Here is a 15,434-nt window from a genome sequence, read left to right on the forward strand (position 1 = left end):
TTATTTGCTTCGTTGTACCAACTTACAATATGTCGAGACTCGTTTTCTCTCCTTTTCATCTGCTTAAACGGGAGGAGTTTGTATATTGTACAGAATTTTTTTTTGTATAAATGTATGTAATAACTTTAATATACGACACATAGTGTGATCGTTCATAGATTTTTAAGCTATGAACGCACCTTTAAAATATAAAATAAACGTAAAAAAATTCATTCTTACCATAATTTTTTAAATAATTAATGTTTATCTTGTAAAAAAAAGTATTTTTTATATAAAAATTTTTCTTACATACATATGTGTTTTGTATATGTATATATACAAACTCGAAGACGAAATACACCGAAAAAGTTGGGTAAACGAGTCTTGAGATATTGCTAGTTGGTGGAACGAGGTAGACCCTTACATTTATGTTTATGTATGGATGTATTTATGTTTATGTTTAATTGTTATTTTGTTTTTGTGTTATATTTTTTGACCATTGTGGCGCTTTAGGAATTCCTGTTATGCCACAATGGCCTGTTTAGAATAAATAAATAAATGTCAAATAGAAAGAATATTGTATTTTTAAATCCTTAAAAGACCCCCCCCCCATATAAAAACATCCAGAATTATTTTTTCCCAAGGATTGAATTGGCTTCAAAAGTGCAATAACCTAGAGTCTTTCTTCACCTAAATCAAGCTCTGTTTTAATATCATTTTTTTAAACAGCGGCCCACAAAAAACATATAAAATAGACACATCGGTCCATCTGTCAAAAAGTTTGTGCATCACTTTCCTAGAATATATCGCGAATTTGAATAAATTTACGTAAATACATTATTATATTAGTAGTAGTTTGACTTTTAATTACTATGCAGTGTCATTCAATGGAAAAATGATTGAAATAAGGCCCACTATCATATATGTATGTATTATATATATAAAGACGGTAATCTGTGTGTTTGTGTGTGTGTGTGTGTGGGTGTGGGTGTGTGTGTGTCCTAACTCTCACCGAACATAATGAACGAATCGATAAAAATCGATAAATTCATTTTTCGACGAGATGACTTTGTCGCGACTCGAACCGATCACCACCCCAAATAGCCTGAATATAGGTCTAAATTGAGCTAATAGTCACGAACATCACGCCAAATCCAATTCTTCATTTCGCCTTTTTTTTTACGTAATACGTAATTTTAATAATTTCATTTAGCGAGGTTTTGAACCATTTTTTATATATTTATTTTGAATTAAATTTAAATTTAAATTTAAATTATTTATATTTTGACGATATTCGAGAAAAAAATTGATTTCATTCACCGCGGGCGCCGGGAATCGAAACCTCGGACCCTCCGATCCAAACGCAATGCTCTCACGAGCCCGCGCCGAACGCCATATCCTCGCCCAGAAGACGTGTTGTAAATACACATCATATGTATATGCACGTAATTTGTTATGTGTAATAATAATATTCAACGTTACGAGGTCAATGACCGTTTGTGTATAATCGGAAAATATTACATTTTGTTAACTTTAATTAACATTTTGTTAACGTTAACTTTAATAATTAAAAATTATTACAAATAAAGAATTGAAAACAAACTATGGGAATCTACGAAAATAACAGTTTCGGTTCCGGAGTTTTTTTTTTAGTTTTATACGAGTATATAATAATTTTATACCCATGCGATGATATTTAATCGGGCTATTCACTAGTTGGTAAAATCACTTCCTCTCAGTAGAAAATATGTTTATGCAAAAACAACACCTTTTATGTCAATCAGTTTAAACTGTACATGCATAGATACGTACATATATAAAAATCCGTCTTTAAAAAAGCTGCCTTGATCTCATCAAATCAATCAGGATATCAATAAAATTTCGCAACGCTTCAACGGAGCAAAATAAGGCCCACTATCATATATGTATAGGTATATATTGGTAAAATCACTTCCTCTCAGTAGAAAATATGTTTAGCAAAAACAACACCATGCATAGATATGTACATAAATAAAAATCCGTATTTAAAAAACTACCTTGATGAGCTCAATACTATCATACATGTATAGGTACTATGCAATACTATCATACATGTATAGGTATATATTATATTAGCAAAATCACTTCCTGTCAGTAGAAAATATGTTTATGCAAAAACAACACCTTTTATGTCAATCAGTTTAAACTGTACATGCATAAATATGTACATAAATAAAAATCCGTCTTGAAAAAACTGCCTTGATCTCATCAAATCAATCAGAATATCAATAAAATTTCGCAACGCTTCGACGGAGCAAAATAAAAAAAAAAGATCATTACGAATATTATTATACAATTTATAGTCAAGGTTCACCACATTCAATATACGATCATAATAGGAAAATTTCCGCAATAAATCTCTCGCAAGCTTCAATTACACCAAATGCCAATTCCACCATCAAAGAACACCGATCGACCTCCAGTAAGTCAAATCCAAATCACAGAGCCTACATACATACATACAGTTAACACTCATGCGTCCGCGCAACCTTCGCAACCGGAAACGGGATCGAAATTACCCCACCCCCACCCCACAGACGCATAGTTTCCGGCGCATAAATCAGTCTAGGGGATGGGGGGGGGGGGGTGAAAGAGACCCCTCGTCAGGGAAAGTTTCGTCGCCGAGGCATTATCTCGCGGCCGACGACTTCAAAAGAAAATCTCTTCGCGCCGCGTGGCCATATATCATTTTCAATTTTAACTTCGGCGCCCGGGGAGGATCTCTTTGTGCGCGCGGATAGCGAGGTATTCGAATAAAACGGACACGGTGAAGGTGCGTACGAGATCGCTTTAAGCGTATGTGTATAATGTAGAGCGGGTGATGCTGTAGAGCAGTGGTTCTTAACCAACTGTTTGCAAAAGTGATCACTTATAGATATACATGCATATATATGCGGCTTGTCATGTGCCGCATCTCTATCGCACATACAAAAGCAGCGTGCTCGAAATGATTAACGCAACAGTGTATTGTGTGAAAGACGTATTAGTCGTCGACTCGGAGTAATTTTTTTGCCTCAGTGCAATGGATTCGTGAAACTTGACATTGGAATTCCTCGCTTTGGAAATTGAACTTATGTATGTATTTTACGAAAGAGAACTTATCGTAGCGTTTATTTGAAACGGAAACGAAAATATAGTCCGAAGCGGCAACGCAATTTTTATGGATTAGCAGCAATATTTCATTTCATTTATGTTGTTTTGAACTTCAGTTGTGTTTCGGAGTTCGTAGTGACACGTTATCGATCAGTGTATTTGTTCTCAAATTAAATGAATTGATTGAACGCGTGTGCACGTTATAAAAGTACGTTTTTCAAATTCGAAGACAATTCCAAAAGGTTAAAAAAATATTTCAAGTACTTGGATAACTTTAAAAAACGAACCAAAGCTTTAGATATCCTTCTAAAAACTTTATTAAGAATTAAGCCAACGTCAACTGCTACTGCATTATTATTTTTAGAATTAAAATAAAGTTTATGTATGACGATAAATTTACTTTTTCTTTTTAATGTATGTGGAGCCCAATTATTTTGATCATTTTGAATTAATATTTCAAACTGTTTTATATTGGTGAGAACTATTCGAATATTCGAACATTTCAAATTTTACTATTCGATATTAGAATAGTTTATGAAGTCGAATAATTTGAAATTCTAGTCGCAACTGTATGTTATATGGGTTAAACTGAAACTTGTTTTTTGCTTACATTGTCTGGTTATAAGGTTTATAGATGACATTAAAACATCATGCAGAATTAAAAATGGTGTATATCAAAATTTAGCTAGTCTGGACAATAATGAAGAAGTATTCGCTTTTGTATTATTTTAACTTTATACAGAGTGATATATTTGGCAATCAGTCGTCATCAATTTATTACAGTGACTTAAATATTAGTAAAAATAGCTTAAAATGTGATTAAACCACATGAACAAGCTGCAATGATCATTTGTAAATCTTTTGCTAATTATCATTTTTCCGTTAATTATCCTGTTGAACTAATATTTTTCTATAGATGCTGTGGATAGGGGTTTTCAATATAAAATATGATATGTATTTTAATAAAATAAATAAACAAGTACTATATATTGAAAAAAAAAATTCAAAAACATTGTAAATATTTTCGAGTTAAATATTGTAGATAAGATCCACCGTTTCTTTTTTATCTTTGTCGGGGAGGTTTATACCTACTTTTTTATTTAGAGTTGCACTTGCATTTAACATCATCGATGGTCCGTCCATCCATAATAAACATTGTTTCCTGTTTTAAATTATTCGGCTCCATTGAGAGCATTGTTTTTAAATAAAATGAACATCCCTGCTGGCAGCCAAATAATGGCTTTCTTACAGAAAAAGTCTTTATTTAACAGTAATTTATACAAAAATAGCCTCATTAAACGGGTATAGCAGGTACTAATATTCCATAAGTATTCATTGCAGTTATTTATTTTCAAAAAATGCGAGAATAATATCAATTTCTTGACTGGTATTCGTTCTTTATTATCAGAACCCGCATGGCGACCACTGGCCTACATATTATACTTGAAAAAAAAAAAACTAAAACCATAAACCTTTTTCTCGCTGAAAATTTTTCACCTGACACGATAAAGTTTTGTAATTTTTACCAGAATGTACTTTCGAAAATTCGATCAGTTTTAATAAAGACAAATAAAAACAAAAACTGTCGTAGAGAAAAAATATGTAATTGTATTATACTTATATCACCGATTCAAAATCAAAATAAATTACAAATAATATTACTCTTGAGATATTTCAATATATATGTACATAATTTAGAAAAAGGTTGGTAGCCACCTTTGTACAAGATGGGGATCTAAAAGAGCATTTCAAAATATATTTTTATACTATGAAAGTTAATATCTTCATTGTAGAGAGCGATATCAGATTGACCTTGTCACAATTTAACAATAGATCCAAAAAGGTTCCATGTGTTTATTTTCCTGAGGTATTATTAAGTCACATACTTATGGTTTGGTTAAACGAGAATAATAGGTTTTTATATAAAAGTATGTACATATAATAGAGTCTGCTTGTTGTTTAATTACTGAATCCTGATAATAGTTCCATTTAGAATATTTCTAAGAAATAATACCCCTGAAGAGCCAAATAGATTGTATAAACATTGACTGAAGAAGTTGGCGAAAACAATATATGTATGTATATAAATTCGCATATTATTAAGAAGAATGCATATTTATTTATATTAGAATGAATATTTGCATTAAAAAGAATACTTTAGGGGATAATATGAAAATATGAATTACAAACATATTTATTAGACAAAATATATTTAATAGAAAGCAGATACGTATGTGTGAGTTATAATTATACGTCTGTGGAATGAAAAGCCAAATAAATATCATTGTATTGCGTAATTATAATTACAAGGTTTTACTTATTATAATAACATAAAGATTTAACTGCTGGAGATTTTTATATCAATGATGAAATTATTAAGATTAGAGGACCTCCAATTACAAGCAATTGGCAGGGATATTTAAATGAAATATTCATTGCAAAAAGTTTTATATTAAACCGAAATTACTATGACCGACATAAGATAGCCCGAAATAAAAAAGTAGCAGCAATTAGAATACGGTCAAATAAAAATAAACATTGAAGTCCGTTCATGCGCGATGATCTTCACGGTTAAAGGGTTAATCAGGTACTCACGCTCGATTAGGCATACAATTTTTTTGGACGATCATTGGATCACCATTTTTTTATTTTATTTTATAAATATCTTCATTGTTCGATACGCTTTGGACTTGGCTTAATTATTATTTTATGTGAGTGGTTTTTTTTTAACGTCAATCCTCCGATGCAAGTTAACAAATCAAACGCATAATGTGCATTTACATACCTAACGATTGTCTTCTTAACAACTAAAATATACTGTGTATTCGTATATAAAACGTGCATAGGAAATAACGTAAGCACTTTGTTCTCTATTGTGTAGTAAACGATAAATTAGTATTTCCTTTGACCGAAACATGTTCATACATTTTGTATCGTTTTTTTTTATTGTGCTGGTTGTAATAAATATAATATAGAAGATCTATTCCGTTGAAAAGTAAAATAATAGATAGAATTGTTTGAATCGATCTCAATATATTTTAATCCACCATAAAAAAATTTACAACGATTTAAAACTGCAATATCAAATACACAAAGAAGTTCTGTAATATATTTTTAATATAATTAATGAAATTCACATATCTTCCATATCATAGATTTGATGTAATAGCATAATTTTTTTGGATTTCAGCAACACCAGCAAATTTTTCTGAAACCAAATGAAGCATTCGACTAGTTTTAGGTTCATTGAGACATATGCTAATGAAATTTTAAACGACGTTTCAGCGAATCCATTGCTTGCATTGCCTAAGATAATCTTTTGAAAAATAGATTCCTTTCATTGAAATTTTAATACGTGGAGACTTTGCTAAATGGAACGTATTTGTCTAGAGCTTTGAACAAATTGAATTGTTAAAACCGCACGGACGAGTTTCGACGTAAGCTTAACCCGTTTTTGCAACAAGCACCATTTCTTACGTCCAAATGTATACAAAGAAATTATATTGCTACGGTTTATTATAGTGATAGATGTATGAATGGAATACAGAATGATTATTCTGACGAAACTCTCACTAAAACACAAGTATTCGTGTTGCAATGATATCGAAATGAATGTAAGACGATTACGTTTGCGCAATAAGCGAACAGTTCAAAGGCACGTTAAACAAGATTTCACAGAAGATTTTGATTGGAATTTTAATACAAATTCTTAAGCATACGTTCAAATTATATAGGTAAAAATAAAATTAAAAAATAGTAAATAATTATATTAAATTCACATTTTTTAATGTTTTATTTGATCTTAATTTTTCAATTTTATATTTGATTGTACTTTTTTGTGAATTTGGATGGTTTAAATTAACATTTTTAAATAAAAAAATCACTGTCAAAAGACGTGTAAAGATCAGTAGCAATCACATGTCATACTTTATATACGTTCCGGTCTCGCTATACGTCAATCTGGTTAAACGACACGTTATACATCTCGCGCCTAATGAGCGGTTCTCGCTCTCTCCGCTGCGGGCCCGACAAACACTAATTAAACGAGACTCGATTACGATTCGAACGGACGGATGGGTTAAATTTAATAATTAACGGTCCGGTGGAGCCTTTTTTAATTAAACTGTCATCGAAGATCGTCCGATTGAGCCGGGGTCCGACAAAGTGTGCCGTAGATGCTGGGGGTACGTAAAAGTTACGTACGCCTTCGCAGGAGTGTTGCCGGATGGTCGTAGTAATAGTAATACTGGTAGTTGGATAGAAACGAGAAAAATTGTATAAAAGTTCAATTTACAACTCATTTGAGATTGTACTCTCGTCGCGAGAGGCTTTTATGCCCGCCGTTAAGATAACTACGTCCTGAGCGGATCGTTAAGTGCCTCGATCGTATTACGCCGTTTAAAATTTACCACAATTTCTAATGTAGAATTGAGAAATATTATTGTGTATTTAATGATTCAATTACACTTCATTAATGCTATTTGAAAAAATTCGGATGTGACCAACCCACGATTTTATCTATGTATTTGAGCTATATAAGGTTACAAAACAAATTTCGATAATTAAACATTCAGACATATCGGCTATGAGAACATTTTCGATACAAATAGAGCGCAAATATAGGGAAACTTACACAAGACAAAAGTTCTACTTCCGGTTGTCGGCTTTTGTTCGAAATTTTTCATTACTTAAAATCACTATAATTATTTTACACATTAAATATAAAGAAAATAAAAAAAAAATTAAATGTGAAAATAAAATAATGAAATTTTATATAAAAAAAATACTACTTCTGGTATACGAATTCTGACCAAAAACCTTATCAACTTTAAGTTAGTACAAAAAGATACAAATATAAATTTTCAGCTGTATACGTTCAGGGGTGTGGAAAAATAAGTGTGGTCACAAAATTTTCGACTTTTCTAAGAGGAAAAAATCCCACATTCTGTTTATTAAATTTATTATTTTTTTTTATTTTCATCGTATTAATAAAAAAAATTATACTTGAATTTCCTCGTGAAGATCAAAATGTTATAAATAGTGGAAGAAAAATCAAACAAGAGTAAACTGCCACTTCCGGTTGACGGGTGCTTACCAAATTTTATTTATTTTATTTATTTTATTTTATTTTATTTTATTAATTGAAAAATCAACAGACAGGATGTACAGAGATAGGTATAAAAAACACAAAAAGTAAATAAATAATATATGTAACACCCGAGTCCAATAATAGATTTTTACAAAAATGAAAAAGATAAATATAAGGAAAACAAATTAAAAAGTAAAGAATAAAGGCATGACAAAATATGTAGTACATTGCATAATTAAACTATAGTATTAAAATATTTGGAAAAGGTTATAAGATAGAATATAAGAAGAAATTGAAATTTACAAATATAAAAAACAAATGAAAAAGGTAAATACAAAATAAACAAATGAAATGGAAAGGAATGAAAGCTATAATATGATTAAATAGCACATTACATAACTAAACTAAAGTATAAAAATAATGGAAATATTGGAAAAATAGAATAGAAGAAAAAATGAATCAATCGGTCAAGATTCTCTTGATGTTAGACCTGAATTGATGTAGGGAAATACCAAACAGATCAACCTCATTCAGCTCTCCGTTAAACATACGATAAACGCGCTGCAGATAAAAATATTTTTGGGAATTAGTATTGAAAGGATCAAGTGAAAAGAGTGTAACGCGTCTAGGGTATCGAACTGGGATTCTGAAATTAACCTTATTCAGTAAATCAGAACAATCAAGGAAACCATTTATGAGCTTAAAGAAGAATATAGCATCAGAATGTCGTCGCCTGACAGAAAGATTGTTAAAAGAAAGGATTTTTAAAATGTCGGAAACAGTAGAATGGGTATAGGTAGGAAAAAGGTAGCGTAAGGATTTAATAAATTTAAGTTGAACTTTCTCAATACAATTAATATGGGATAAATAAAAAGGTGACCAGATAATTGAGGCAAATTCAAGGTGAGACCTTACAAAGGAAAAATAAAGTAATTTTAGTACATAAGGATCATTAAAGGGTTTTGTTGAGCGGAGTAGGAATCCAAGAGATTTAAATGCTTTGTTGGTAATAAAAGAAATATGTTCAGAGAAATCTAGTTTATTATTGAGTATTACACCAAGATCCTTAATAGAAGATGACGTGTTAAGGATTGAATGATTTAATTGATATTGATTAGTAATAATTGACTTATTTCTAGTGAAATTTAAAATAGAGCATTTTTCTAGATTAATAAAAAGATCATTATTTAAACAATATATAGAGAATCTATCTAGATCTTCTTGTATCTTATGACAATCGTCTATGGTGTATATAGGTTTGTAAATTTTTAAATCATCAGCGTAAAGAAGTATAAAGGAATGTTTGAAGATGTATGAGATATCATTAATATAGAGTAAAAAGAATAAGGGACCTAAATGCGACCCTTGTGGGACACCGGAAGGAATATGTCTAAGTGATGATCTAAAACCATTGAGAATTATGATTTGGTGACGATTTAGTATATACGAAGAGATCCAACGAAATAAATTTCCTCGGATTCCAAGGGACCAAAGTTTATTGAGTAAAAGGTTGTGATTGATTTTATCAAAAGCTTTAGAGAAATCCGTATAAACGACGTCTATTTGGATTCGTTTGTCCATATAAGATGTGAGAGTACTAGTGAAATTAAGCAGGTTAGTCTCTACCGATCTCCCCTTAAAAAAACCATGTTGTTCAGGTATAATGTAGTTTTTGAAATTGGAGAAAAGGAAATTATAGATAATTTTTTCAAAGATTTTACTAATGACAGATAGTTTAGATATAGGACGGTAATTCTCAATAAGATTCTTATCACCTTTTTTAAAAATAGGGGTGATGTAAGATAATTTCCAATAGTCAGGAAATTTACCGTTCGACATAGAAAGATTGAAAAGGATTGTTATGGGAAGAGATAATGGGACAGCACATTTAACAAGGAAAAAAGAAGGCAAACCATCACAACCCGCACCAAGATTAACATTGAGAGAGTTGATGTGACTGAGTACAGTAGATAAGTCAAAATGAAAAGTAGATAAGTTACAAGAAGAAGTATCTGTATTAGAGATAGAAAGGTTAATGGTAGAATCACTATTGAAAGTGGAGTCAAAATAGTCAGCAAAAATGGTACAGATTTCAGAACCATGTGAAGCCGACTTATTTCCATAATACATTACGGAAGGATATGAAGAGGAGGTATTTTTTTTTGAATTTATATATGACCAAAATGATTTGGGATTAGTTTTAATATTATTTTGAATAAGAGAAATATAATTTCTAAAGCAGATTAAAGAATATTTTTTAATTCGAGCTCTTAATAGTGAAAAACTTTGATAATCTAAGGGATTTGAATAAATTTTAAATTTTTTATGGAATTTGTTTTTTTCTTTTATAATTTTAATAAGAGACGATGTAAACCAAGGGGGATATTTGGTACGCTTAGATTTAAGAGTAAAAGGGACGTGGCATTCAATAATATTTTGTAAGGTATCGTAAAATTTTTTACAAGCTAAATCAATATTTAAATTGGACAAAAGTGAATTCCAATTGATATCGCTTAAAATTGGAATAATTGTAGCATAGTCAGCTTTTCTAAAGAGGAAAGTTTTATTATAATTATAATTCAAGGGTGAAGATTTGTTGTAAATTATTGAGATGCAAAAGGATAAATGATGAGAATCTTCATGGATTAGCGTAGAGTCAGCACGAGAAATATATAAGGGGAAACTACTAATAGCTAGGTCAAGAATACGATTATTAGTATTTGACAAATAATTGTATTGATAAAGTTTATTATAAGATAAGAATTGAGTAAAGGAAAGGGAAGAAAAATTAATACAATTGGAAGGAAATAGATGCAGATTTGAGTCGTATTTTGTCCAATCAATAGTGGGAAGATTGTAATCACCGAGTAAAATGAATCGATCCTCTGGATAATTGGTTATTAGATCAGATACTTTATTTAAATGGGTAACTAATAGAGTTTGGTGAGAATTACCAGGAGGAATATAGACAGTACAGATATTTAGTTTAAAAAATTTAGTGGTAATAGTAATCCAAAGGTCTTCTGTGGAAGTTAACCAATTATTTTGAATGACAGAGGGTAGATTATTTTTCACAGCTATGATTACACCACCACCAAATATTTGGTTATGAAGAGAATAATCTCTGTCACGTCGAAACACCTGATATCTGGCATCAAAAAACTCACTATTATTGAATGAGTCATTTAGCCAAGTTTCTGATAGACAGATAATATCATAATTATTAACTAATACATTTTGAAGAAAAGAGTCAGATTTAGTTCGGAGACCTCTGACATTTTGATAATAAATGACAAGACGATTAGAAGACATTGTAAAAAAGGAAGTAGATAGAGCACGTACTGATATAAATATAAATATCCATATGCATAAATGAAAATAGATATATGCATATAAACATACACATAACTGCATACACAGATAAAGATATGGAATTATTAAGCAAACCATCCTTGGTGATACCAGTTGAAATGCAAAGGTATACATGGACACAAATATAAAAACGAACTCGTACCTTTTTTAGTTTATGAGTAAAATATATGTAAATAGCATAGTTATATAGTAATAATAAAAATAATAAATTATATAGCCATACGTACATAATTGTTTGCACATACATTATAATATGTGATGCAGACCAGTAGACAATAAATGCATAGATAATTATTAGGTTATTAAAATTTAATATTGCACTTAGTCATTTGATTTTGCAAAGATCTGATTCTTTTGAGATTTGTATGATATTGGAGCTCGCACTTTTTCTAATCATGATCTTGCAATCTTTAACCCACAAGTAGGCGTAGTTATATTCAGTTTTCAATTGGCGTGCTCGCTTCAATAATAATTTATTCGTTGGTGTAAGGTGATCCGTTACGTATAGGGTGGTGGGCGGGCCTGGAATATTGATGTCGTTGGTGGTGATGCCGCGGCGGGCGCGCACGGCCGCCATCAGCAGGTCCTTACGACGGCGCTGAGTGAACCGTACGACCACTGATGACGTGCGCACACTCACATCGCTGTTGCCCTCTCGCTGTTGCTGTTGCTGTGAACCTGCAACGCCCTGGGACGGGTACGGCCGCACACGGTGTATGGTGTCAATATCTGTGTCGCACAATTTGTGACCCACGACAGCACATAAGTCATATAATATAGACACTAGATTTTCACCCTTTTTCATAGGTATGCCGGATATTTCTACATTGTTTTTTCTAGAGAATTGATCTTGCAGATTGTTTTCTTGTTTCAGTTCAACAATAGTATTTTGCGCCTCAATTAAACCTTTATTTACATCAGAAAAGCAGGAAATTTTCTTTTCAGCAGTGGTTAGTCTCCCATCAAATTCATCAGACTTAGCCTCTATTGTGAATAATTTATTGTTTATGTCTGTGATTACAGATTTTATGTTTTCAAACTCATTTTTCATGGTATTAAAGTCTGCTCGAAAGCATTTAATTTCATTAAGTATATCAAATAAAGATGGCTGAGGACTGATGACTGAATCTTGAGAACTGAGCATTAGTGATGAGGACTGAGACGGCGGAAGGGGGTTAGGATGGATACGGCAAGAAACGCATCGCCATTTTTCCTTATTCTTTGACGTCATTTTTTTGTATTTTGTTTCCGAAATCCCCACACAATCATGGTGGAAAGGTTCTTCACAAAGCTCGCACAGCACATAATTAGTCAACAACACAACACTTTTGCATTTATAGCAAATCATTGTTAAGTATTATTAGTTATTAGCGTCACAATTTATAATTTAAATAAGAGAATATTCTCAAAATTTCGCACAAAAATATGTATGAAATAAATAGTTTTTTGTTTAACAATGTTGCATTATGCTGTAATATTGTAAATATGCTCTGGGTTCGAGAGTTAATATATAATTTCAGAAATCAGAAATTTATAACTTGGTATTATGCGTAAATCAATAGATATGAAATTTTAGTTCAATAAACAAAAGGTTTCTGAGAAAAACATAAAAAACCTCGATTCTCCAGTATAAAAGTGCGACGTTCGGAAGTTAAGTTAAAAATATTGAAAAAAATATTAGGGTATAAAATTTATGATTTCTATTACACGTAAAAAATATTAATTAAGATCTGATGTGAAGACATCGGTTTGGGAGATAATTTAATTCAAAAACTTAAAAAGAGGATACCTTTAAAATGAGGACACACAGATAAACATACATTTTTTCTAGATCATGAAAACGTGATCAGTGATTGATTCTGAGTTCGAATCAGTCAAAATATGGAGTTCGAATTTTCGCATGATCACAAAACGTCATATATTTTTAATACGTACATATATACATAAAGTTAATATGAGGTTATGTTATATAATTTAAAACATAATAAGTGTGAAGACTATGAGGTACTATTTGAAAAGACAATCATATAAAATTAAATTATAATATGATAAGTTTTTGTGTAATATTAATCAAAATCGTGTTTAAAAATTACGCTTTTGAACGATGCTCATAAAATTTCGCATATAAAACAATGTGTTGCAATAAAAAAGTGAGTGATCGATTGATTATGACCTGCGGGGTTACTGAGTGATCCATAGTTAATAATTTTGACCTATTCTCCACTGAGTGGTTGAAAAAATCAAATACGATTTTACTATGAGCATATTTTAATTGACTTCGAAACAACGAACAATTAATACTGCGAAAAATATTATTAACAATTTTTTGTAGGAATATTTGAATACGTAACATAGGCGAAGCGTTCTGTTATTAAATTTAATATAAAACCGATTACCACGTAAATCTCACGTATTTCAAAAGCAGATGCTATTTTTATATTTAACGATTTTTCGGACGTGGAAACGTCTTTTGATCGGTTTGAAAATAAAATGTTTCCATAAGACGGAAAGGCTTTTCAATTTGCATATCATTTCCTGGTCAAAGTTTGTCGTGAATTTCATCACTGAACATTATATAGATACACAACACGAATAGTATAATAAAATACAATCCCTTATATAATACATATTATATATTAAGTAATCCAATTTTACGGAAAATGCTCATTATATTTTATTTATTTGTTTGTTGAATAAATAATATTTATCGCTAGTGAAACAAGGCGAGAGGAAATGAATCGTATGTATGTCCTGCTATAGGTCCAGCTGGATTATTCTTTGTTTTCCTTATTTTATCCGGGAGTTTTCGCAAGGAAAACACAAAGCTTTCCTATTCATTGATTTAATGTCGTATAATTAATCAACCGATGTCCGTTTTAATTTACGAACCGGAACCGGGACTGGTGAAAAATCCACGCTTTCCTCGTACATACATACGTACAAAATAATCGCACAAAAGCACACGCATTTTTAAAATGAATTTTATTTGCAATAAATACACAAGTGCGCGATATATATATATTTAATAGTTTTCGTTTTACGAGCTTGTTGCGGACAGGCGTGCCAAACAATATTTTTCGTACGGTTTCGCGCTTCCCCTTCCAATTTTCCAGCCCTTGTTTGGGGGAGGGGGTGACAATTTATTAGTTAGGGTAAGGAAGTTAGTTTTTCATAGTCGATGGCTGAATGCCAAGGGAAAAAGTTTCGATAACAGGTGGCCGATAGAGCTTTTTTCCGGTGCGGAAAGCACCGATCTTGTTCGCGGCGTTTCATCTCTTGAAATTCCCAAATCCGTCATTCGTTTATTTATTTATTTGTTCTCGTGTTCGAGATAAGATCGAATTGATGACACGTTCTAAAGATCACAGAAGCCCGAACGGTTATAAAATAAATGGTGGCGATTATTTGCAGTCACGATTTTACCTGGTAACAATTTCCATGCAAAAGGTGAGGCATTGCAAAGTGAAATTGTTGTCCAATAGCAGCGCTTACTCGTTTGATATTTCAGTGGAACTTGTTAATGATTCAGAATATATGTAATAGGTATTGTCAAACTTTGGTATACGTACTGATTTATTATAAGAACAAAATCTAAAAAAAAGTCACTAGAAAGTTCGTTTACGAACGTTTGAATATCAATCTGCCTATTGGTTATATTATTATATATCTGAAGATTTAAAAAATATCAAATACATATCATATGTACATATATGTATGTAGTGTTGGATTAATCAAGATCAAACTTATCAAAGGTACTCCGTATGATCTTCATGATTATCAGGTTTGTAATATACATATATATATATATATATATATATATATATATATATATATGTAGCTTTGTTAAATTTGTGTAATATCA

At 31.1% G+C, this 15,434-nt stretch overlaps 1 protein-coding gene across 1 annotated transcript; it reads right to left on the bottom strand.

The window, feature by feature from the left end:
• Positions 1–8,250: 8,250 nt before the first annotated feature.
• LOC143918797 (uncharacterized) lies at positions 8,251–13,090 on the bottom strand. The gene is made up of 2 exons (XM_077440864.1): positions 11,800–13,090; positions 8,251–8,761 (listed from the first exon to the last, which is right to left on the bottom strand). The coding sequence occupies exon 1, from the start codon at positions 12,918–12,920 to the stop codon at positions 11,898–11,900; it is 1,023 nt and encodes a 340-aa protein (XP_077296990.1). The 5' UTR covers positions 12,921–13,090; the 3' UTR covers positions 8,251–8,761; positions 11,800–11,897.
• Between the last annotated feature and the right edge of the window lie 2,344 nt (positions 13,091–15,434).

This window comes from Arctopsyche grandis, chromosome 11, assembly GCF_051622035.1.
Source record: "Arctopsyche grandis isolate Sample6627 chromosome 11, ASM5162203v2, whole genome shotgun sequence".
In the NCBI taxonomy this organism is placed as follows: Eukaryota; Metazoa; Arthropoda; class Insecta; order Trichoptera; family Hydropsychidae; genus Arctopsyche; species Arctopsyche grandis.

What these genes read in the sequence shown, in the direction of transcription:
- LOC143918797 (XM_077440864.1), bottom strand. Translation starts at nt 12,920, where the DNA reads ATGATTTGCTATAAATGCAAAAGTGTTGTGTTGTTGACTAATTATGTG.